The following is a 26,219-nucleotide window of genomic DNA, read 5'->3' as shown; positions in this document are numbered from 1 at the left end:
CACCACTGGTGGTTATGGTGGTCTGGTGGTCCACCAGACCACCGCGGCGTGTGATATATAGAAAGGTTTGGTCGGTATAAAGGTTTCGTGGAGTACACGAACAGTCAGGACTAATCTATATAATCCTTAACCTGCCACTGTATATTTGCTGAGCGCCTGAGGTGTCGCACCGATTAGCTCGAAGACGGTGGTGCAGTGTTTCATTTCGGAGCACGTTAAGTGCCCCCGCATGGTCAAAATGAAGCCGAACCCCCACGAGGTGTGGGTTCCAAGTTCAACTTGGTTTCGGCACGCGTGTAAATACTCCAGACGATACGTTTAGCGCTTTTACCATATCCACTAAAATGGTGACTATGCGGGCTTGTGAACCACGCTGCACAGGCTCCGTACCCCTCATCTAGATAAAACTGATGTATCTAATGAAAGAATAAGAACGCATGAATTAGCCCATTTTTCTTGTTTTTATTTTGTTTGCTTGTTTTTCAGTAAGTCAATAGGCAGTGAAGCTAAGCCAAGCATAAGGGTCGGTGCTTCAGTTTTTTTTTTTTCTCATGGAAGTATAGTAGTTATAACACAAACGAGGTCTATGGAGATAAAGTGAAAAAGAAAAGGAAAAAGCTCGTTCCGATTCGGGGCGGAACCCACAATATCAGTCACCACAAACCCGCCCCGCCGCGGTGGTCTAGTGGCTCAGGTACTCGGCTGCTGACCCGCAGGTCGCGGGATCGAATCCCGGCTGCGGCGGCTGCATTTCCTATGGAGGTGGAAATGTTGTTGGCCCGTGCGCTCAGATTCGGGTGCACGATAAAGAACCCCGGGTGGTCGAAATTTCCGGAGCACTTCACTACGGTGTCTCTCATAATCATATGGTGGCTTTGGGACGTTAAACCCCACATATCAATCAGTCACCACAAACTTAAAATCTGTACAAAGGTTGTGGACTTGCTTAGGTCTCCACCGGTGGTAGTGAGTCCTCTTCCTTGCCACTTTATTTTCTTCTTAATTACCGTATTCAATTAAAAAGACTACGAATAAGACCCCCACTCGACGCGCTTTCCCGGGCTTCATCAGTCCGATTTGGCGGTTCTCTTTCAAGTGTCTCCCTCTAATGACTCGCGTGCCCGCATCGCAGTATCGCAGTTTGCCCCGCAAAACCCGGAAGGGTCGACGACGACGGGCGCATTCTTCGCGTGGCGCCTCCCAAGAATAGCCTCTTATCTCGAACGTACTACGTTTTTTCTTCTTCTTCTTCTTCTTCTTCTTCTCGAGTCCGTTCTTCAATACGGCGGCATTATGTTCCGGGTCGACCTGTAGTACTGCAGCAGGCGCCGCCGAGGAGAGTGGTGGAGAGGATCATCCCTGCTCCTGGCCACTTCGGAGATCCTGCTTGGTCCGAGCGCGCCGTGATGTTTTTAATGCGACGTGAACGAGGGCGGGTGCGTGTGTGCGACCTTGTGCGTGGATGACTAGCGCGCCCGCTATCCGCGTTTGAGGAAGGTCGGCGGTAGTGCGCCGAATGAAAACGTTGCGTATGCGTTTGCAGCCCCCACCTGTAGGCATCGTAATCCGCGGTTTCTCTTGCTCTGAAGTGAATCCACAGAGTGAGTGGCTTAAACTCGGCGTCATCTGTCTAGGCCGCCCCTCCGCGGTGGTCTAGTGGCTAAGATACTTGGCTGCTGAACCGCAGGTAGCGGGATCGAATCCCGGCTGCGGCGGCGGCTGCATTTCAGATGGAAACGGAAATGTTGTAGGCCCGTCTGCTCAGATTTGGGTGCACGTTAAAAAACCCCAGATGGTCGATATTTCCGGAGCCCTTTACTACGGTGTCTCTCATAATCATATGGCGGTTTTGGGACGTTAAACCCCACATGTCAATCATATCATCTGTCTAGGCGCACTCGGGAATGAGACGGCCCTCGCGTGGGGACCCTGAAGGGCCAGGATATGAGATGTCTGGTCATGGGGCTTGATCGATTCTTTTATTTTCTCTTGCTGGAAATGACAGAGATGCAGCCCGAAAGACGAGCTTGAAACCGGCGTATACCACCACACAGGGGGCAGTAATCGGAGAAATAATTCGAAATGCATTGGTATAGTATACCCTTCCTCGGTACCGAAAAAAAAAAGAAGGAAAAGAAAACTTCGCTTTTACTGCGAGGACACGCTTGGCAAGACAGTACAGGGAACGGCGCGAGAAGAGAGCGGATGGTCCTATGTTTCCGCGCTTAGCTGTGACGTCATGACTGGCTAGACGTGACGTCATGGATTTTGCTAGGGCCTAGTTGATGGTGTAACTTTAAGAAATGGTTCTAAGAGAATCGGAAATTGGACCTGGGAAGTTAGATACTTTTAGCGAGCCGACGCGGCCTGAATGAAAAAAAAGAAGGAAAGGGTATGGGGGGAGATTAATGGAGTAATTTTAACTCTGTTTAAACTATTTAAACTATTGTTTTGTATGCTGACCAGGAATGCTATTACCAGATGTACAGAAATATTAGATGTATTACGTTAAGTATGCAAACCAAAAACGTGTTCAAAGTGTAGTGTATAAGTTGGATTTTTCCTCTTCAATGTGTTCGGTATCTGTGTATAAGTGATATGTTTATCAAAACAATCTGCATCTTAGACTAAAATGTCGTTCATTATACAACTCTTTCTCCTGCCTCTAATTAATGTATGTTATAATTGCATGGATCCATACTAGCATTCTGCTAAGGATCCAGATGTTGCTAACATGTCTTTCTTTACTGTATGTTCTTTATTCATAATAAAGTTTAAGTTCAAAGTTCAAGTTCAACTCTGCGACGCCACAGTCAAGTACTGGAGACAGGGTTACGGCGTGAAATTAAAAAAGGCGAAACGTTTGCCCGGATTTTTTCTTCAAATAGTCATCTGATTTATTGTTCGTCTTTTATGTGTTTCCATGACATCGGTACCTGGAATGTCACCGTCTTTTTACCGTAAAGTCATTTCGCCGGGTTTGGCGATGACTTAAATATTATAGTGCGATTGATTCTTTTATGCTTGCGCACGCGGTTACGTTGCAGAAGATAAGAAGACAACGCGACGGCTGCGTGGAAGACGGAGCGCATCATTCAAACAAGTGTGTGCGAAAGCAAAAAAAAAAACAAAAAAAAAACGAATAATCACACTTGAGTACTGAGCGTGTGTAGAGGTAGGAGAATGCGTTCGTTAGCAGACAGATGTGACAAAGATGTCCTTGCAAGTAGGCGCGGTAGTCTTTTTCTTCGGTATTTCTTTTCTTTCCTCCCAAAAAGGTGCACAGAAGCTATAGAAGACCCGGGGCGTTCCCCTGTTGGAGTTTAACGAGCGCATTTGTGTACATGCGCTTGCTGTGGCGCGGGTAAGCGCAGTTCGAAGCAATCGTGGTAAACGACTTTTAAAATGAAGTGTTCGGTCGAGGGCGTTGTCCTAATACTAGGTGATGGTTGTCAAAAAAGAACGGTTTTTTTCTTTTCTGCGTGTTGTTTTGACTACGAGTTTTAGAGGGACACTATGGAGAAATGTTTTTTTTTTCTTTTCTCGTATTAGTAACTTACCAAACACACCGCGCTTGTGTGGAGAAAAGGCTTGGTTAGCGAGAGAACGACAGAAAAGAAAAAAAAAAAACGCTGGAAGGGACGTCACCTTTCAAGTTCCCGCTCCTGTCGCCGTGGTGTCGTAGATTTGCATATACAGTGTCTGCGAGGGCCTATAGTTCCTGTCTGTATAAAAATGAAGGGCATTGTCTTCTGGGGCAGCCAGGGACTTCGCATGCCAAGTTTGGGGAAATTACGTTCAGCCATTGGGCCAAAATACGGGGAAAACGCTGCAACCAGCGACATCACCGTCGATGATTGATTTCGGCGGGAAATTCGAAAGTGGGGATTCCTACATTCATTTTCCTAGCTGTTAACGAAACTGTGACGATAAAACCAATGACGCTAGAGTTTGCGAAGCCTAATTTATCAGTCTAAACTGACCTATCGTTTTACTTTAGGGTCCATTTAAATAGACAAAATAGATTATAGAAAGTATTCGACCGTCTCGACGAACGAGGCCGTATTTTTTCCGTTTGCTTCCAAGGCACAAGCCGGCTGTGACAGTACTGATAGGTTGTTTGCCCCATTACTACTCGCCCCAGATTGGCTATGATGCGGTGCCTTCTTTCCGTGTAACTACACTCGGCGTCCGTGCGCTGTCCCGTTGCCGCACTCCAGTTTGTCAAGAGCACCCCCCCCCCCCCCCCGACCGATTCTGTTGACCTCGCGCGTCGTTGTGGGCTGCATTTCTCGCCATACACCCGCGGGATGTTTAGACTGCGAGGCGCGCTGGGCGCCTCCCAGCAGAGTGCGTGCGCCTGTTTCAATCTGGGGCGGGGTGGGCTGGAGGGAGAGAGAACGCGAGCGAAAGGGAGGAGCTACGGAAGAGCGCCTGCACGATTTCGAGCGGTGACAGTATGCAAATTAACCGCCGTGGCTGCTTTTCGAAGCACCCTCGTTGAGTAACTCTGGCGCGCCGTGTGTAAGGTATATATCACACTGTGGATCGTGTGGCACGGGCCTCCGGCGTCCGTGTAGGTGCGCTCTGATTTCGGAGGTTATGCCTCTGGCGGTGCACGCAGTTTTCGGGTGCGACATGGAGGGTGATGCTGCTGTGTGATGGTTTTGTCTCTTTTGTGCAGGGGTGTCTGTGTGCTTTTTCTGTTTGTTTTTTTTATTGCTTGACGTGGCATGCGAATTCGTTCGTTTCCGCAGTGTCGAGGGTGGCGAGATGCTACGCCAGTGCACCTCGGTCGTATCTTGGCCCTCGACTTGGCTGAGGATCGGTATTTTTTATTGCTGAATGAATGAATGAATGAATGAATGCTGGCTTATCCACATAGTTTATTGATTGATATATGGGGTTTAACGTCCCAAAACCACCATATGATTATGAGAGACGCCGTAGTGGAGGGCTCCGGAAATTTCGACCACCTGGGGTTCTTTAACGTGCGCCCAAATCTGAGTAAACGGGCCTACATTTCCGCCTCCATCGGAAATGCAGCCGCCGCAGCCGGGATTCGATCCCGCGACCTGCGGGTTAGCAGCCGAGTATACCTTAGCCATTAGACCACCGCAGCGGAGCTATCCACATAGTTGGAATCCTTACTGAGAGAAACGAAAGAAAATGGCATATTTACTAACCCTTCAACGATTGAGTTGTATGCCGCGGGAAATATGTTAATGTCACCATTATTAGATGTTTTTCAAATGAGATACCTGATGCCGCATTCTCGCCTGTGTTTAGTTCGTGTTCTTTTAAAGTAATATTAGGGAGTTTTAGAGCCCTTGCGGTGCGGCCGCTGCCACTGCGCATGCGTACGCACCACATGTGGACGCATGCGCAGTGGCAGCGACCGCACCGCTAGCGAGAGTCGGCGTTCGCGGACCGCACGCAAAAAATCCGAAATTGCGTGCGGTGATGGCATGTGTCCCGCAAGCGCTGGTTTCGAGGCTGTGGTGTCGCTGCGATCGTGCGTTGCGGATCGCAGCAGGGCAAACGCTATTCTAAAACTCATATGGCGCCCGCAACGCCCGCAGCGCTTGCAAACGGTATTCTAAAGCTCCCTATTGACGTAATATTGCTGGCCGAGCGACGTTGGTGCGCTGACCGCTGTAGTGACGACCCGATTTGATGAGCGCCATTCGCAAAAGGCCCCTGTCGTTTCGTCGCCGGCCTGCGTTGGATGTCAGCGAAAAACATCCGCTGTCCGGGAGCGAAAAATCACGAGATGTAAAGAATAAAAATCGTGGATTTGAATCGGAATCGCACCGAGACATTCTTCGTCACGGCAAGGTATTCTACTACAGAGCCGCATCTCCAGCACTTGCTTCGAACTGTTACTGCAGCGTATTGCAGTGCGAGGGGTCGCGTTAACGCGTGTTCCGTTATGGAACGTTAATTGTACTGTTTTAAGCGTATTTGTGTAGTATTTGTGCTGTAGATGTGAAGGAAGTATAGAATGAACGAAATCACAACTGGCCCCCAGTAGGGACCGGACCTATACTACTTTCATATTACGCACCCGATGAAGCATGAAGGTCGTCCTCCCCCCGCCCTCCTCCCGCCCACTTTGGTGGTTATTCAGTCAGTCATACCCGTGACACACGGGCAAAAGTAAAGTACTTTGAAGTAAACCCCTTTTGTCGCCTAAGGGGACCATTTGCAGAAAGGAGTGGCGCTGATGACACACGGCACCGGACTACTGCTTTAGGCGGTGCCTCAGAAGAACGCTGCAGAAAAAATGGCGCTGTTTGGGGAAGCAGCAAGATTGGAAATATTAAAAAGAATCTGCGCATGTACATCACATTCAGCGACGCCGGAGCATAAAACCGTTTTTTTTTTTATTGTCTGGTGGCTTATAATGCGCATACCTGTAACTTTCTTTCGCTTTTTTGCGTTTTTAGGAGCAACTTAAGTTCGTCTGGCAACTATGAACAGGCGGTGTTTTGCTGTTTTTGTTTTTTGTCGTAATTTTTACATGGCTGCGTCCAGCTGGGTCAGTGACGGCGTGCCGCGTTTCATCGTGGCCCTGCGATGTCTCAGCGCAGAGACAGAGATGTAGCCTTTCCGAAACCTGAATATCTGTGTCAAGTTGTCAATTTTGCTGTGAACTTGCGCCCGTGTACGGGGAATACCGGCGTCGGTGAGGCTCTCGGCAATCGCCTGGTACACTCCACCGTTGTGCTTTTGCCCTCGCAAGGCGTCCAAATGGTCCTCCCATAGCTTTATCAGCGCCCAGGTATCCTATTCAGTCCACTGGACGCGCGGTTTTTTCTTCACCGACTGAGCCGACTCCATTGTTTTAAGATACTACGTCGCCGACACAGCAACTGCCGCTGCCAAGCCTAACATGATCGCGCTAGTGACGTAATGCAGGCGTTTGAGACTATGGACCGACTATAGGCCTTCACTTTTCAACAAATCGCACTGCAGCTGAAAATGAAAATATTTTCTCAGCGCAAAAAATACTGGCAGGGCACCCAGTGTTGCCACACGTTTTCTTCTATTGATAAATTATGCACACTGTATGCGAGAGTACTCCCTCCCTGCCAGAGAAGTAGATGCGGGATCCGCTTTTGCGAAAAGGATCTTTGCCGGAAAGGAGTTACTCCTTTGTCGTGTGTCACTGCGCCCGAACGCCTTTCCGAAAGATGTCCCCTTGTCTAAAGGACTTCAGGGTGCCCGTGTGTCAGGGGCATCAGTCAGTCAGTCAATGAACTTTATTTACAAATTGTCCTGAGGAGCCGATTCCCCTCAAGGGGGAGGGTCGGCTGCGGGCCGCACCCACGTGGGGACAGGAAGAGCGAGCCCCTCCGCCAAATTGCGGAAGGTATGTGCTTAGTCGTGCGTTCCCCTTCAAAAGGAGGGGTGTCGTGGCAGCGCCCCCCTCTTCCTATTAAGTCAAAATATGAAGTAGACTGCGCCCCCCTCTCCCCATCATCCCGTGCGCACGCATATATGTTTATGTGCATACTAACTTGGTAGTGTTGGTCACGGTCGCTCGTAGTCTAGACGGCAAGTGTGGAACGCTTTCCTTTTGCCAGCTGGCGTCACGTGATTGTTCCTTTACTTATCATTTACTGGTTCTGTGGGTGCAGCCCTCGCCTACTACTCAGCAACATCGAGTCTGCCGGAACGACACCCTCGCTATGAATGATTGAAGGGAACATTGGGCGTTCGTTTTTTTTTGCTCTACACAACGTTAACGAAAATCATCCAATGATTAAGCCAAAGAAGCGACGTGAGTCCTCCTCGGAAGCTTGTTATATACTCGCACGGAGTCGTAGGACCTAAAATAGAGTTAACGCGTCTCTTTAAAGATGAACGTGGCAAGTAAGAACCTACCAACAAGAATAACGCTCACTTTTCTTTTTTTTTTCTTTCTCAGAGCACAGTGGGCTTCAGTATCGCTCCCAAGATAGCAGTGCTTTAAACGGCAACCAGCTGGCACTGCTCTCTTCGCGGAAGTGTATGGCAGGCTCTTGGCGGTTCTGTGGGTGGAGCCTAGATTTTATTTTAAGACGATAGTCTCTCTTGGGGACCTTCGACGCAAAAATTTTGGTCTGTCTGTACATTTGCCGGTTTGTCCGCCCTTAACGGTTCCCTCAACGGCACCAAAGTGGCCAAACGATACTCCAAACGGCCGACCCCATCTGCAATGCCCACCAATATTGGTCAAGGTTCAGCGTTCATACTTGTGCGATTGTCAAATAAAAAGCAATTAATGCGCATATCTGAGGCACCATAACAACACGTCAATATTCTGTATGTGTGTGTCTTACTACAAAAGGCATACGTAAGTAATTCTAAGGACCGTAGCGTTTATCACGTTGCGCTGACCATGCAACGCTTGCGCGAAAAGGCAAGTGTTTGCAACGCTTTGCTAAGACGACACGGTGGTGGCACCTACCCGTCGCCTTGCTTTCTACACCTTATCACCTCCGAGACGGGCGCGCAGGGCGCGCGCGCTTCGTTTTCCAAGATAACTGCCAGGTAGCGCTCATGTCGCTCGTGTGACGTGACTTGATGCGCTCGTTCGCCTCCGCTGCATGCTCGAAGCACTTTAACGCAGCGCCTCCAGGATACCACCCACCGATTTTCAACATTCGAATAAACGTTTTGTTCCCTCTCTCCAGACGCTACACTATCGTCTTTCGATGACATTTGCAGCGTAACATGCAGATACGGGTCCATTTTTTTTATTCTCCATGTTGTAAGCCACTATATGTATATGTATGAGCCTGAAGAATCGTTTCTGTCGAGCCAATATGCTCGGGCGTATCGACATTTTCTCGATCTTCGTTACAACAGCTTAAGCCCGCGCTTAATGCAAAAGAAAACAAAGAAAAAAAAGCCCGCGCTTAATCAAAAGGAAACAAAGAAAAACTGCAGTGTAGAGCGCACGTATACTTGTTCCATCTTTCTGCCACGCACAGCAAAGGCTTCACGTTGCTCGCGTGTCTTTTTAATCTTTCGGACTGCCCCAAGTGTAACGTGATCTCGACAAATTTATCTTCTCAACTGGCAACGGTTGCCTATCTCTCTGGGTCGTGGAGGACGATCTCGCTCTCTCTAACCATGGTTGGAATACTTTTGGAACGCGCGTCATATATGCAGCGCACGCCTTTTAAAGAAAACATTCGCAGGCGCTTGACAGTCGTGTAGTGTGGCTGAATTTAGATGTCGGCGAGACGCGAAACACGGCCGTCTACTTACGTTTAGGTGGATGTTCAAAATTTATTGGGAGTATTCAATTACGGCTAATGCTTTGACGAATGACTGGAATTGCAAATACGTTATTCTGTAGGTGAAATAAAGCTTGGGATGGGTGGCACGGACGTGAAAAGGCGCGCGGCGGCTTCGCCTTCGAACCCCTTCGCCCAATCTTGGTGGCGTCACTCATATCAGCGTTAATTATTTGGCCCGATAGTAAAGCCCCTTCCTTCGTGGTGTCTATCTGCATATAGTGCACGAAGGGGCGTTAACCCTGATTGGCCCTTATGTAACGAATAACAGTCCCCGGTGCATTTGAAAATAACTCCTTCTCGCGACACTTGTGCACGTATGTTTCACTCGCACTTGTGCAAGTATGTTAAAAATGCGTGCGGGGTGTGTGACATCACATCGAGCTCACTGGCGCCGCGGTTCGGGCGCGGCATTTGATATACCAAATCAGGCGAATCTGACTGACTATAAGTGTCGTTTTCGGCTCCGATGAACACCAAAAAAAATAGTGTGTATATTACTCTTTTCGGTGAGTCTCGACTTGCGACGTAAATGACTCCCGTTAAGGAGACCCGTCAACTCTTATGGGTCCCATGACTCTTCAAAGAGAGTGTAATGATCTCCACAGTGTTCAATAGTCTCTTTAAAAAGAGTCAAATGCGCGGCAAGTCAGCACTCACAAGAAAAATAGTAAAAATAAACTTCTTTTTTTCAGCGAGGACAATATGCAGAGTTCTAGCTGTCCGAGCCATAATTGTTTGTATTTCTCATGGGCAAGGCCAGAGGCTCAATTACATCGCTCAATACATTGGTGCGGATGGGCAGCCTTTTCCGGCCGACAAAATATTCTTGCATAAGTCGTGGCTTCGTGCCTGACGCAAGAGCGCAGAGGAAGGCGCCAAAATGCCTTGGTGTCTCACAGACGCCAAGTGCTGTGCGCTTCTTCTTATTGCTTGGGGCATGTGTAAGCGTTCGGGAACATTTTGAACAGATTGCGCAAGATCGCTGTAACGATGTGTAGCGGCGGCCGTACATGCGACAGGAATTGCACAAACCCGCACCTCTAACGCGAAAATTGCTTTTGATAGATTTTTTTTTTATTCTCACTACGTGTCATGTACGAGCCTGATAAAGAGGCAACTGCTGCCCTCGGCACTTAACGAGGTGCAAGTTGTTTGTTGTGAATCGATGTGTTGCGACAACCTCGCGAATGCTCTGATTCGGATAATGAGATTTTGTTAAGATCCGAGTTTAGCTATAGTTGACGGTAAAGGTATAGATACGAACTAAACAGTTCTTGGAATGTGGAATCGATGGTCCTCGGCCGCCATCAGTGTCGAAAGCTTGCTCGAGGGAGGGGGGGGGGGGGGCAGCACTTTTGTGCGCAATCTTACGGACCCGGACACGCAGTTATTATTTGCCCAATATGGAAGTCGGAGCGGCCTGATCAGAGTAGTTTAGGGGGTCCGACAAACCACAGTACTGACCCTATGCCGCCTCAGTACCAGTGATGGTGAATACAATAAGTGTGAAACCCGTGACACTGGGAACTAGTGGTGTAGTCAGAAAGTCCTGCTTATCCCCACAGAGGTCCAGTGCCTCTTTTTTTTTTTCAATAAAGGACTTTCTATCCATCCATCCATCCTTATATTAACAGGAAATCATCGCTAGAAAAAAAAAGTTTTAGTGCGCATACAGAAACGCGGGGTAAACGGAAGCAGACAACGCATGCAAACAGCGACTATCAGCAGACGTGTATCAGAGTTTGAAGTTGTAAGTTTCCTTTCACTGGTGTCCGCCACAGTAATGCGATTTTTCAATTTGGTGGTCAGCGTTTACGCCGTCTTTCACTTGTTGTCCTTGTCAGCGACCCTAACTCTTGCTACGGCGAGATACCGCAGTTTGACGCGTATACGCTGCGAAGGAAACGTGTGCCTTCAGCTCTCCATCTCTTTTTCGCCGTAGAAGAATGAAGCGGACCTCTGACCGGATATAGTGTGTGTAATCTATACCTGATCGATCAATGTACCGTGAACGAGGAGATCGTGATCCAGCCGGCCCATTCTCGATAACCTATAAATCTTCGTCCGAATGGTTCTCGAACTACTATACTACCATAGGCGTTTGCAGGGCTCTCCATTAAGGTGGAGGGGGGGGTCAAGTTTTGCCGCACCTCCTCTCCGTCCTTTTCGTCGATGTCCGAAGGAAGACGAGCTGCGCCATGGATGCGAAAATGAAGCGATGACGCGCCTCTCGTAAAAGCCTGTCAATTGTGCCACTCGCTTTTCGGGCTAAGTGTTGGAAGTAAACAGGTCTTTGACCTGAACGTCGCGGGGTGCTTGGTCGCCGTTATCGTCTAGAACATGCGTAGCCACAAACCCTGCGCATTAATAATAGACATATTTAGTTGAGCGTTCGCAACAGCTCTGCCTACGCAGCCTGCCATAGGGAATGGCTGGGACGCTGCGTTCGCAGAGCTGCTGAACGCTGCGTTCATATGGCGCAGAGACGCCATATGAGGGACGCCATAGTGGAAGACTCCGAAAATTTCGATCACCCGGCGTTATTTAACGTGCGCTGAAATGCACATCGCGCGGGATTCTGCCCTTTCGCGGCGAAATTTTGTGACCGCCGTGTCCGAGATCGAATCGGCGAACTTCGGATCAGCGGCCGAGTACGTAAATCACTGTTCCACCGCGGCGGATGTAATAACCCTGCGCACTGAAAATGACTCGAAGTGATTGACTGACTAGGTACTGTACAGAATTGGCGTCCACCTTTAAATGAAGTAGGTGGGAGGAGCCCTATCATCATTCGTATCGACCTCTGCGTTCATTAATGTCGACTACTACTGCACTACAAGAAACTAAAAGTGTCTTTCGACACTTTGTGTGTGTGGTGTGTGCGTGTTTGTGTGTGTTTAACACATATCCGCCCCCTCCTCTTCTGAAAGTGCCTTATCGCGTCGTTGCGCGTGCGGGGTGGCTGGAAATCTGTCGTTTGTTGTTCGGACACTTATTAGGCGCAGCCAATAGGAGTTGCCTCCCCCCCCCCCCCACCTTCCCCAGAAACTATGCGATTTTGCAAGTGTTCAATCGAAAACGTCTCGTCGCCAGGGCCAAGGAAGCATGACGATAGTAATAGCGCGAGAACAAAACGACGACACAGAGACGCGAAGGACACGAGCGCTAACTTCCAGCTCGTGTCCTTCTTGTCTCTGTGTCGTCGTTTCGTTCTCGCGCTACAACTATCGTCATGCCATACCAACTAGCCCCACAAGCTGCCACACTTCCAAGGAAGCAGCGGAGGCCGCAGGGTTTCTGTAATGAGGGGGGGGGGGGGGGGGGGACCTCCCACCTAGTTTGGAAGCGAGACTTGCACCGCGAAACTGTTTTGCACAATAAACGTTTAGCGCTTTTCCTTACTCGCGTGTCTACACGCAAGCACGAACGAACATACATGAAACATTGTTGAAACTCCTCCACAACCTCACTCTCCCCCCCCCCCCCTTCCAAAAGAGAGAAAAAAATTCTGGCTACGATACTGCTGGGACCGACGGAGATCCAGTACCGAACTCTTTTGAGAGTGACTGTTTCGAGACTGCTCGTCCGTCGTGAGAGAGTGGCGAGCGCGAAGACGAAGGTGCGCCGAGTTCGTGGGGGCGTCGGGTGGCTGCAGCCCCGCGAACGCCGCCTCCAGCGGCATTCGTTACGTCGCGCTGCTGCAAGTCGCGAGCGTTCCTCGTCCAAGGCCGCCGAGCCGACTCGTGGGTCGTGCCGTGGGCGCGCCGCGGCCGACGCTCGCTTTGGCCGCACCCGCCGAGGAGGCCTCCGAAGAAAACACGGCGCGCAAAAATCCCTCAATGGGCGCGCTGCGTGGGGCCGACCAGCTGGCGGCGGCGCGCTGATCCTCTCCTTCCTTAATGAAACGATTTTCATGCACGCACTTACCATGGTCGAGCGGCCGGCGATGCACCCCGACTCCGCCACGGGTGTCGTCCCGCGCACCGCAGCAGAAGAAAAAACGGGGCAGTCGGCTGCCGTCTCTTGTGTGGAGGAGAGCTGTGGGTCTGGAAGTCGGCGGAAGCAAGTAGCGAACTGCGACCGTCTGCGGCACGGCGGCCTATCCTTTAGGAAATGTTTGATGTTTTTGCGTATAGCCGCCTGCCAGCAAGGCGCGCTCAGTGCCCGGAAATCGAAACAGAAGTTGAAAGAAGTAAGAAAAAAGTCTTTCGTACGCCTGTAATTGTAGTGGCAGTAAAAAAAAAAAAAAACTGGTGTTCTTGTGTTATTTATTTCAAAATATCGAAAACCCTAGGTGTCCTGGACCTATGCAGGCAGGTGTGTAGCGTTTGGCTCTGCCAACGCTTGCAGATGATGATGATTACAAGTTTTCCACCAACTAATCAATATTCGCAATGCACTCTTCACAATTTAACCAAGGTATTGACAACTAAACCAACACTTCGCAGTTGTTGAGTGTTTAGAGGGAGAATAACCGTGGCACTGCATGTAAATGAAGGAGCAGACAATTAAATTCCACACTTAGATAACAGGCTCTTAACGAAAGATGGTGCCATGGTTTGATGTACTTGTGATAGGCAATGATTAAAGAGCCTTTTGAAAGGTACCAACAGTAAGTGCGTATGTGCATACGTGTGTGTGCATGTGTAGTATACCTTTCTAATTTCATAGTCTCCTTTCCACTTGCTCAAGGCAGGGCAGTCAGCAAGACTTAATCAGGACTCTGCAGCACTCGCATGAGAAGACTGAAGGACGAGAAAAGTGTACACAGCATATACATATGTGCACTTGTTTTGTCTGTTTTTGGTTAGCGTTGCATACTCATAAGCCTGAACCTATGCCAGCTATCTCAGTTTTCTATTGTAGCCGGTACTCTGCCTTGTTAATTTCTCTGCCTTCCGCTTACGACTTTGACACTTCATCTATCTCTCCCCAGATAGTTGAAAATGAGGCCTCGAGTGCCACAATATTTAATATGTGATATCTGTGCATGCATGCAGGCCAAACAGCGGGCCTCAGTGCTATGGTTGGTGTCCAAGGCACACCAGAACCGGGTGCCCCCCGAGCTGCACGAGGTCTTCTACCGGGACCAGGCCGAACAAGACCGACTGCGGCCGCAGCTTGTGCAAGCGCTGGCCAGTGGCGAGTTATATTGCCTGGCACTGGCCAACATCTACGCCGACCCCAACTACCACAGCCTCAGCCACCAGGGTGTTGTGCAGGCACTGCAGCGCAAGGGTGTTGATGTTGAGCCACCCGCCGACCATACCCCCCTCACCGAGACCGTGCTCGCCCAGACTGCTCCACTGCGCATGGTAAATAGCTTGCATGTTAATTGAGTGACAGGCTGCAGTGGGTACATCTACACTTCATGAGGGACATTAACCTGAAACAAGTTTCAGCTTTGTTAGTAAATAGCCCTTCTGTAATAATGAATTCCCTTGAATTCGCCCAAATTCAGTCTTCAGCTTTTTATAAGCATGATAGAATTCAATTTCAATAATGAAGAATGAATGCTATCACTAAAGATGCTTTTGAGTAATAAGGAGAAACTTAAGTGGATTCTGAACCAATTTTGAGGGTTTTTAAAAAGCCGTTAGACAGGTAGTGCATGTCCTTTGTATCATTAACTGATGTATTTAAGCACGGCGTAATGTTTTTAATTTTTAAATTTTTATGATTTCTTTAATGTGGGTCACACATTAAAGAAATCAGTCACAGTCACAGTGAGCCACAGCACGGAATCTTTCAACTAGTCATGTTTTGAGATGCAATTCATGCAACTAATCTCAGGTGACTCATGTGGGCATCTGCTTGGCCATGTACCATTTTTTCTTGGTAGATACAGTTAGCATTGTGTAGTTACAAAAAGTGAAAAAACTGAACTTTTCAGGTTTAAAGGGCTTTTAATGGGCCACAACATGACAATCCATGAAGTCTATGCGATCTGTGTTTTCCTGGGACGACGTTGGAAAGTGTTGTGGCTATATTTTCTGTCATAATTAGAATATCGTTATTGCAAAATGAGAAAAAATACACGATGGAGTTAGAAACATGCTTTATTCATGTAAACTGATTTGATATCTTTTGTACCATTTATTAAGCTTTAGTGGCTTTTTTAAATCACCGATTGCTTCATTGCAAAATAACTATATATAAATAATAGGAAATAATGCTAAGGGTTCAGGAAGAGAAAATAAAATTGCTTCACAAGAGTAGTGTCCTTAGCACACATAAAAAAAGTCATTGACAGATTCTGTTCATGCAGTATGGTATTTCACATGAGGCTCATCTGTTGTTCAGACAAATATTTGGGCAAAGCTACTAGCTTATGATACTTGTTTATGGCCTATTCTCAGAGCTGCTTTTATTGTTTTACAGAGTGCTCACATGGCCGTCATCAATGGCATTATGGAATTGTACATCAAGGAAGTGCTTATACCCATTAAGGTCTTTGAAGTGGTCAGGTGAGTGTCTTTTGGTCAACGATGGTAGCTTTAGAGAGTTTTGCCGAGGGTTCAGACCTGTCAGTTAGTTCTCTGATGATGCACGATGTTACTGTTTACAATGATCCTTTGAGCTGCTAGGAGTATCCAGTGTATTCATACTCTATTAGCTTTCCCTTGAGGTGTAAAAAAATGTTAACTATTGAATTTTATGACACGACAAAGTAATGCAGAGTAACTAGAGCATAGAAAACTGAGTAACTCAGTTTCTTGGTTTGTGGCATAAAAATGAAGCCATCATACAATGAAGTCAAAGAAAGTAAATAAAATATACCATAATCTTTCTATTAAAGGTCATAGAATAATAAAAAAAAATGGCGTGAACGAATGGGCAGCTTGTCGCACGCAGGTCGAACGTCCACCTTTTCTGTGGGATGCATGTGGTTTCCCACCAGCCGAGCTATAACAGGTGGCGGTTAGCTATGCAACACTCATTCACTGTCTTGCATGTTAGTGCATGTCTCCTAACTTCAGCCTTGAGCTAGTATCAGCCACTGCCATTGATTGCCAAAGGAGTGCTACATCATATAAATGAATTGTTAGTTGTATGATACGAGCTCTATGCTTATGTACTGTGCGATTTCAGTGCACGTTAAAAGAACACCAGATGATCAAAATTTACAGAGCTCTCCACTATACAGCATCTCATAATCATAGCGTGGTTTCGGGATGTCGAACTTCAATAATTAATATTATGACACCTCGCGGTTTGTCGGGATTCATTTTTATGTAACCTTCAGTAGCATGTGCACCCTCTCGAAAAGCATTCGTTGTATTGTGCATTACACTGTTAAATGAGGAACCTGAATGTAGAGCATTTGAAAATTGTGCCTTTTGGCACAGTCGCTGTAGAGATGTACCTGACTTTTCATTGCAGCGGACTGGCATTGTTTCAACTGCGTATTCTTATTGTACATTGACATAGCTCCGGCATATATTTGCAGTTAAAGTGCCAGAGACGTGAGATATTCAGATTGCATTGCATTAAGGGTGTTTTCTTTAAGTAGCCTTTCATCAGGTTCTGTGGCAAACATTGCAAGGCTAGTATAGATTTCTAATTGTAACAGAGTATTCTAGGGATTATCTTTACTCTAGAATATTTTAGGATAGAAAAAATTGAACTGTCTGTTGCCATACTGCTAGGATACCAGCGTCACTGCTACTGTAGACATTGTTTGCTTCAAAGTGCATATTCAACATTTTTTAAAGCTGCCTATTCATTACTGAGAGCTCATAATTTATCATCATCATCAGCCACAGCACCAGCAAGGTGTGCAGTTACATAGGTGCACATGGTATTGCCTTATAGACATGTATACTACGTTTCACACATCAGGTGCAATGCTGTGGAAGCGCTGCAGGTAGTTCCTCCAGCAAAACGTATAACTCCGTGTGTTTCGTGGTCGCTTGCGTGACAGCCGGTGCACCATCACATTTCTTAGCTTTTCTCCTTGGTGCGACTGGTGACCAGAAGAATGCGGGAACCTAACGACTCTGTGGTGTCCTCCCCTGCTCTGTCACTGTCTCAGATAGAAAGTCCATGTGGCTGCCATTGTCACATGATGCAACCTCCACTGAGAGCCTGTGCGTGATGTCACATGGAAACTAGGCTATCTAGCTGCATAACAACAGATGTTTAACAGCATTTTTGTTTGTAAAGCACAGGATATCTTCAATAACTTCTCACCATAATAACAAATAAGAAGTTCTGTTATTTGTGGCAGGAACGTTGAACTAATTTTTGTTGCAATCGCATCGACTGCAAGAAGTCTCGCGAGACGCCACAGCGTTACAGATGATGTATGAAACAGAGTATAGTGGGCTTTTAGTTACTTCACAAAATGATGAAATATGGCATTGTGGGCACTTAGGAACTGTGCTTGGAGTAGGCATCGTAGGAGAGTTTGCGATGGCAAATGTCATGCCAACGATATTCCTTTTCTCACGGAACAGTTGAGGTGTACACCAAGAAGCAAAGAATTGCAAGTGGATGAGAAGGTGACGGGAATGGAGCCCGAAACGCTATTGCACTCCACTCTCAGATGTGAAGCTTGAAAAGACAGATTACCACTCAGAAATTAAATTTGATAACCCCTTCAATGAAATGACTGTGTATCAATTTGGCAGAAACCATCCCTGTTTTATTAGATGAGAACTTATATTTCTTCAATAATGTCACTTTTGGTACCTCACATGGCAAAAAAGAGAACGTGCTTATGATCGCAATTGTGTGACCTTCTACAGCTGTTAGTGGTTACTGGGGTCAATGTAGTGCATTTTTTTCTGTCATTATCTTTTCTAACCAAAAATGTGCTGATACACTTTCGCCTGTATTGAGCGAAACAGTGGTGCCACCTCCACTTGATCCAATGCTTACAAATGGCAGCATGTGGCCTCCATGATTAGCTCCAGCAACACACCATTGCCAAAACTAATCAGGGTGCACGCGCAGCACGTAAGTCAGCGGGGCAACTAGCAGCACCTACAGACAAGTTGGAGAAGTACCACGAGTGTGTGTCCTGTGAAGCGTGAAAGGAATTTCACGTGATGACGGGCATTTCGAGAACTTATTTTACTGCCTTTACATAACAAAAAAAAAACTGCTGAAAATGATGAAATGAAGGCAGTTAACTGCAATTGCACTCGCTTCTGTAAGTTGAACATTAGGCGTAACGAACAGTTTGTGAGGAGCGTTATCAGAATAGCTATTTCTTTTCAGCGTTGCTGGAGGATGTACTGTTACTTTTCTAGATGCTTCTCTATTTTAAAAAAATCCTTCTTACGAAATGCCCACACGCCTTTGCAATCAACCGCTCCAGGTTTAACCACTGTTGAGGGGGAGTTTTTCGTTGTTCTGTAAAAAACTGGGTTGAGAAAAATCAGTTGTCAGTTCCTTTTAGGTGCCCACCAAGTTATTGTCAATGTGCTGCACATTGCTGCACATCGTTGTATAGGTAGCAGCACCGATGAGCCTCTATTTGTTTCACAGACGGTTTTCAGCTGTCGGCTACCCAGAGGAGGTTCCCGTCGATGCGGAGGATGCGGCGCTGCTCTGGCTGAACAAATGTTCGGTGAAAATGAGGCACCGCATCGAGGATGAGCTGGGGCCTGGGCAACCGCCTGTCGGGGGTCCACCTATGCTTCAGGACCTGGCAGACCTGAGTGACGGCTGTGCGCTGGCCGCGCTGCTCAGCTTCTACTGCCCGCAACACTTGCCCTGGCACGATTTGTGCCTGCCGGGTGACAGCCTAGCCGACTCGCTCTACAACCTGCAGCTAAGCCAGCGCTTCTGCGATGCGCATTTGCCGCACGACGTGTTCTTCCTGACGGTGGAGGATGTGCTGTTTGTGCACCCTTCCATCCGGCAAAACCTTCTCGCTCTCCTTGCCGATCTCATGTTTGTGTTCGAGATCCGGCCGGCAAAGTGCGTGCGACGGCCGGGGCTGCGGTATGACCCGCCCAGCACCGAACACACGCTGCAGGGTAAGACACCACTCTTGTTTTGACATGTGCTGTGCCAACTGTGGGCTCTGTGTTCAGTTGAGGTGTAGAGGTGGTTGCTGCTGTTGGTACTTCGTGTCACATTGCTCGTGTCCTATGCCTCTTTGTTTTCTGCACATTTTGTTTCTTAGTGCATGCTATAGTTCAGCAAAAGAACAAGAGTTTACAGTTGGCAAACAGCATTTAGAGCCTGTGTATGCCTAGTAGGTCAACCACTGGCGCTTGAGCCTTCACATGAAAATGAAATTCACGAAAGGATAAGGATGGGCTGAAGTGTATATGGCAGACATCTCAGGTCATTGCCGAAAATTTACTGTTTTCCATAAGGTGGAGAGTGTACTACCATTGCATTCTACCAGTTATGACATATAGAGCTGACACTGAAAATAGCTAAGAAACTTGGGAAAATTTTGGGACGATACAGCATGTGATTGAAAGAAAAATTACCAATATGTTTCAAAGGTGAGAGAGCCAAGTTGCAGAATGTGTCATCAAACAAACGGGGATAGCCTTGTGCAAGCCAAATAATGTTCCTCGGTGGGCCGCTTTATGCACAGGACTGATAACTGGTGGTAAGTAAGGCGATGGGATGTATACTTAAGGGATGGCAGAGTTAGGTGTGGCAGAGAATGGCAGAGTTAGGTGTGGTGATCAAACTAAGAAGTTCGCTGGGAAAAAATGGAACCAGCTTGCGCAGGCTAGAGCGAGTTGGAGATTGTTGGGAGAGGCCTTTGCCCTGCAGTAGACATAATAAACCAGGGTTCTCAAGCTCACCTCAGCTTGTGGGTCTCAGTCACGAAATTTACTGTATATTCACTTGCATAACTTGCGCACCCCTAATATTCAGCCAGCTTTACTAAAAAAAATGTTTACTCGCTTATTTAGCACTTCCCAACTCACCCGAGCCCACTCACTGCTGCGTGCACAAGAGTCTTTGGATCTTGGATGCTTCATGAAGGAAGGAAAGGCTTTGAATGGGTGCACCTATAGCCGAGCAGGCAAGCGCAGTCATAAAGCGGGCTGCAATTGCGAAGTCCCTTTTTTCGAGAACTTTGCCTGAACTACGATTTCGTCAGGAACTGCTCGAGCGTTTCCTTCCCTCTGTCTATCTCTTCCAATGTCGGAATGCACGCTCACGGCACAGAATATTTTCTGCATCAGAAGCATGTGAAGGCCAGTAGTTCTGATTGTTTCCCTTGTTCTCTGCCTTTGTGCTGTAGTGTGCACTTGGCTGATTTTGGAAGTTTAGGTTTTGCTCACTTTTTGTTGAGTTTTTCATTGCAACTGGCTGCAATAGTTACATATATGGTGAAATTTAAGCTCGCTGTTATAGTTTTTTGGAAAAAAAAAAAAAAACGGGAACTCTGCTACTGTCAAGCACTTCGGCAAGAAGTTGTTCAACGTGCGACGTTCGGTATGGAAAAAAAGCAGAGTAGTGTTCGCTTGCTAATACATTTTTCCCGCCATTGAAGACAACCTCTTCAGCTATATGCCAAAGTTTATGTCCTCCAGTATCACCGTGTCATGGGAACTGGTTTTTCCCAGCATTGTCAAGAAAAGCTTTGAGAAAATGGAGCACTCAAACGTGCTCGATGGAACACTAGACCGCACGTGACCGGATCTGGATGGCCAAATTACGTGCTAATGCTATTAAATGTACACATAAACTTCATTAGTGCCCCAATTTATTTTCTTTATTTAAATGTCTATACCACACACCTTAGGACTTCATATTGCACATCATTCTGGATGCATTTGCCGAATCTCTGCATAGTTTGCGCACTCCCTGCGCACCTCTTTTTTGGAGCTCTGAAATTGCCAAAAAAAGTGTATATTATGTGAGTAAATATGGTACTTCCACTAGGGACAATTCATTGAACATCGTGAGAGCAAAAGATTTTGAACAAAATGTCACCTAACGTTGCGATTTGGAAGAACACCTTTCTCAGACCCTGTGTATGGCCATATTAGAAGGGGGATTTGACTTGAAAAACCTATCTATACTGATTTCCACAATGACTAAAATCTGTACTCCGATTATAAATACTATAGAGTTCTCATTCCACAGTGATGTTTCAGCTCATAGTGACCGAGCGAGGTGCCTTAAAAAAAAAAAAGGATGCTTGAGACCATACCATCTCTGTAGCTTACCCAAGCAAAGCACTATTAATTGCACTAAGCGAAAAAATAATGTGAGTACTATTTATCAAGGTCGCAAAACTTTATTTTGCATGAAGCTGCGGGCTTCTAGTGATAGGTCTGCCCGCCGCATGCAGCCTGTCTCTTTGAGACCCCTGTAATAGACTGATGATTATAATAGAACTGAAAAAACATCAAAGATTGTTTGTGTTTCTTCAATCTAAAATGGAACAGTTCCAACTATCCCAGTTGTCGACTTTGCAATAAGGGAAACCAGGCAGTTATCTCGTGCCGAAAATTAAAGCAGTAACGTGAGTGAAGCATTGAAAATGCCACCTACAAAGCATGCAAGGGAAGGGAATTACGATACAATTATTTCTCATTGTATTGTCCAACTTGCCCACTTTTCGGTTCTACTACAATTATTATGTTACCATTACTCAGGTCTGTTGCTTTCTTTATGAAGCACTATGGTGGCAGTTGATCCCCTGTAGATTTCTTCCAGAATGTTTATATATACTTCATCTACGCCCTGATTCCGCAATGTCTGCATGACGGCTGATGTTTCTACTGAATCAAACGCCTTCTCGTAATCTATGAAGGCTATGTATAGTGGTTGGTTATACTCTGAGCATTTCTCTATTACCTGATTGATTGTATGGATGTGGTCAATTGTTGAGTAGCCTGTTCGAAATCCTGCTAGTTCCTTTGGTTGATTGAATTCTAATGTTTTCTTTACTCTGTTAGCAATTACCTTTGTAAATAGCTTGTATACTACAGAGAGCAAGCTGATCGGCCTGTAATTCTTCAAGTCCTTGTCATCTCCTTTCTTATGTATTAAGATGATGTTAGCGTTCTTCCAAGACTCTGGTACTCTTCCCGTCTGGAGACACCTCGTAAAGAGGGTAGCTAGTTTTTCTAACACAATCTGTCCTCCATCTTTCAGCAGATCTGATGTTACCTGATCCTCACCAGCAGCTTTGCCTCTTTGCATGCTCTCCAACGTTTTTCTGACTTCTTCTATCATTACTGGTGGGGTGTCATCTGGGTTACTGCTAGTTCTTATAGTATTAAGGTTGTGGTTGTCTCAATCAAGAAGGGTGTAAGGCAGGGGGACACAATCTCCCCAATGCTATTTACCGCGTGCTTACAGGAAGTTTTCAGAAGCCTAGAATGGGAACAGTTAGGGATAAGAGTTAATGGAGAATACCTTAGTAACTTGCGCTTCGCCGATGACATTGCATTGCTGAGTAACTCGGGGGACGAATTGCAACTCATGATTACGGAGTTAGACAAGGAGAGCAGAAAGGTGGGTCTTAGAATTAATCTGTAGAAAACGAAAGTAATGTACAACAACCTCCGAAAGGAGCAGCGCTTCGAGATAGGTAATAGTGCACTTGAAGTTGTAAAAGACTATGTCTACTTAGGGCAGGTAATAACCGCAGAGCCGAACCACGAGATTGAAGTAACTAGAAGAATAAGAATGGGGTGGAGCGAATTCGGCAAGCACTCTCAAATTATGACAGGTAGATTGCCACTATCCCTCAAGAGGAAGCTATATAACAGCTGTATCTTGCCAGTACTTAGCTATGGAGCAGAAACCTGGAGACTTACAAGGAGGGTTCAGCTTAAATTGAGGTCGACGCAGCGAGCAATGGAAAGAAAAATGGTAGGTGTAACCTTAAGAGACAAGAAGAGAGCAGAGTGGATTAGGGGACAAACAGGGGTTAAGGATATCATAGTTGAAATAAAGAAGAGGAAATGGACAGGGGCCGGGCATGTAGTGCGTAGACAGGATAACCGCTGGTCATTAAGGGTAACTAACTGGATTCCCAGAGAAGGGAAGCGGGTTAGGGGGAGACAGAAGGTTAGGTGGGCAGATGAGATTAAGAAGTTTTCGGGTATAAATTGGCAGCAGCAAGCACAGGACCGGGTTAACTGGCGGAACATGGGAGAGGCCTTTGTCCTGCAGTGGACGTAGTCAGGCTGATGATGATGACTCAGGTCTGATGTACCATTGTGCGTTTAGAGAATAATCCACCTTGACCAGAAAGGCTGCTGAGGGAGGACGGTGTTATGCAAGGTGTGGAGAGGACAGTTCGAGTTAGCAATGTTTGTTTGCAACGTATTATGAAGTCAGAGGCCTAGGCTTGGTATTTTAAAGACGGATACTTGCTACAGTGGCATTACAGTCTCCAGGCAAGCCATACGGTAAATGCCCTTGAAGGAACCCTGCAACAGTTTTTCAAGTATCTGTGAAATGGATTCACTAAGGGAGCTTATTGCCTCACGAATTCACTGCCACAAAACTTTTTGAATCCGTCTAGTACGAGTGGAGTTACAAAGGTATGCTGCGATTGCATTCCCTCTTCTCTCGTCCAAACGAAAGCACTAAAAGCTAAGCATGGAGGAGTGGCAAGGGGGTAAAAGGTATGTCATACCTGCCTCGTGACCTTAAACACTTTTTTGAACACTAGGGCGATCCCTGTAACTACTGAGCACGCCATGCTCAATCCAGCGAATGGCTGATACAACAGCTGGGATGGGTGATCTTTGAGCTTGTTTCATCACTTGTCTAGAGAAGAAAAAGCAGTTTCTAGCTGGCTTTGAGAATTTATTGTGAAATCCAGGTCAATGTGCTGCATCATAATATTTTGCTCGCTTGTTCTCGGGAGCCTCTACTATTTATCAGCAGCGTTTTCTGGCGATGCTCAAAAAGTGTTGCAGGGTCTCTTAAAGAAAAGCCTCGAGTCACTGGAAAGATGCCTCTTTAAAGGTCAGTAAACAAACAATCCCGAGGTCCAAAAATTGTCAGGAAGAGAAATATGTGCACTTTTACTATTCGATTATGCTGCCATAAGAAGTATTTGAATATAAGGAAGCTACTGGGGTTACAACATCCCCTTCAGCTGGTTTCAAAATTTCGCGTGGCCTTGCCACCCTTCTCCGCCGTAGAAAGAAGGAAGGCATAGCTGTCGTCGTGACTCCGCCCACATTGGCAATGTGAGACGTCATCGATGTGTCATCGATGCACAGCCTATGGCCGAGTAGGGCTTCCCTACTTGAGCACGTGTCATATCAGCGTGGGGAGGAGGCGCGATGCGTGGAGCACCCTTCCCCTAGTTGTAAAGTAGCGAAACACTTATGTCGGAGGCTTTTGTTCTGGCAACGCCATTTCTCCCAGCGGTATTCCTGGGCTCTGCAAAACGGCAGAGTGCAGTATAGGATAATGAAAGTGCAAACTGTCCAGCCAAAACTGCATCACTGCAGGGCCAAGGGGTAATTTCGTAGGACAATGAACCCATTGAAGAGCTCAGTGGTGCATCAAGTTGCCCATGGACAAGTTCGCATCACTGCACGTGCGAGGGCGATTGGTCAGAAAGAAAGAGGTTTGGTTTGGTTTGGGAAAACTTTATTGTGAAAGTTTGAAGGCGTGCACTCTAGCACACGGCGGGCCGCTCCCACGATGGGACAGTAAGGCCGATACCTAGCCCTGCATCAAGGGCCCTCTGGACAGCCCAAAGTTGCAATGTTATGTCCGGACTCCGGAGAGCGGAGTCCCACTTTCTGGACGATACTGTATCAATGCTGCGTACCGAAGGGCACTCCCAGAGCATGTGATGTAAGGTGGCTAAACCGCCACATTTTGTACACTAGTTGGTTAAATAAACCTCAGGGTAAAGCTTGTAGAGAAAGGCAGGGTTGGGGTACGTTTCTGTCTGAAGTAATCGCAATGTAAGTGCCTGAACTCTATTTAGCTTTCTATGTGGAGGTGGAAAGATCTCCTATTCATAGCAAAATGTTGGGCAATTTCATTGTATGTAGTTGGCGGATCCCTGTTTACGAAATCTCCAGTTCGACCCAAAGGTTCTCCACGGCTGCGGACAGCTCAGCCTCGCACCCTGGAGTGGGTCAACTCATTGAGATTGATAATACCTCCGTCTATGTTTCCCATATGAGCCGGGAACCATGTAAGGGTATGGGTTGTAAGCGACTTCTCACAGAGAATGTTTTTGGCCTCTTTCCACACAGCTCCAACACTGAAGGCACGAATGTCAGCTCTAGAATCGCTAAATATATGTTCATGATGCTGATCTAAAAGAGCCAAGGCAATGGCAACCTGCTCAGCTGCATTGGCCGTAGCAAAAACAGAATTTTGTAGCAAAAACACTTTTGCTACCAAATTCTTAGGATTTTAAAAATGCAGTCGACTCTCAATAATTCAAACTTGAAGAGACCTCGGAATTTTGTTTGAATTATCAAGAAGTTTGAATTATCAGAAGTTCTCAGATAAATGGCTCTGGGTGAGGTGACACCTCACATTATGATTAGGCATTGATATTGTCACATTTAAAAATTTTTTAAGTGTTTTTAAACCCTAACTGCACTCAATGAAAAGAAAGTAGTGGTGTAAGGTCCACAAGTTTAGTAGTCATTCACTGCTGATAAGACCTTTTAAAGAAATTGTGAATTGCCAACTGCTTTTATGCTATATGGGTATGTGCCTTTAGCACAAAGCTCTTTGTACCACCAGCTGAGAAGCATCATGAGAGATGATTTAGGCTGCAACAAAAGAGAGAGAGGGTGTCATTATCCGTCCTGCGAGTGCTTTGAAGACGCCGCTGCTACGTCGTCCCGCAGTCACCCTTGAAGAAGGAACCAAGTCGGTTTCGAAACGTCGGGTTTCTTCAAAACTTTTGGGTGGAGTCTAAATCATCTCCCAGTTTCACGCCCAGCCGGACAGACTTCTGTCGAATGCGTACATTCAGGTTTACCATGA

General features: G+C 46.8%; 1 protein-coding gene across 2 annotated transcripts in view; it reads left to right on the top strand.

The window, feature by feature from the left end:
- Positions 1–26,219, top strand: part of LOC119174779 (patronin-like) — a 68,453-nt gene that overhangs the window by 13,520 nt on the left and 28,714 nt on the right. The window contains exons 1-4 of one of the 2 annotated variants that reach the window (XM_075895125.1): positions 13,207–13,485; positions 14,294–14,608; positions 15,675–15,760; positions 18,789–19,282. In XM_075895125.1, the coding sequence (XP_075751240.1) occupies positions 13,207–13,485; positions 14,294–14,608; positions 15,675–15,760; positions 18,789–19,282 (1,174 nt within the window). Of the gene's footprint in view, positions 1–13,206; positions 13,486–14,293; positions 14,609–15,674; positions 15,761–18,788; positions 19,283–26,219 lie in introns of those variants that run through there. The other variant, XM_037425841.2, reaches the window with a different exon arrangement.

Source organism: Rhipicephalus microplus, chromosome 5 (assembly GCF_043290135.1).
Source record: "Rhipicephalus microplus isolate Deutch F79 chromosome 5, USDA_Rmic, whole genome shotgun sequence".
NCBI classification, from domain to species: domain Eukaryota; kingdom Metazoa; phylum Arthropoda; class Arachnida; order Ixodida; family Ixodidae; genus Rhipicephalus; species Rhipicephalus microplus.
This window is presented reverse-complemented; position numbering and strand designations above follow the sequence as displayed.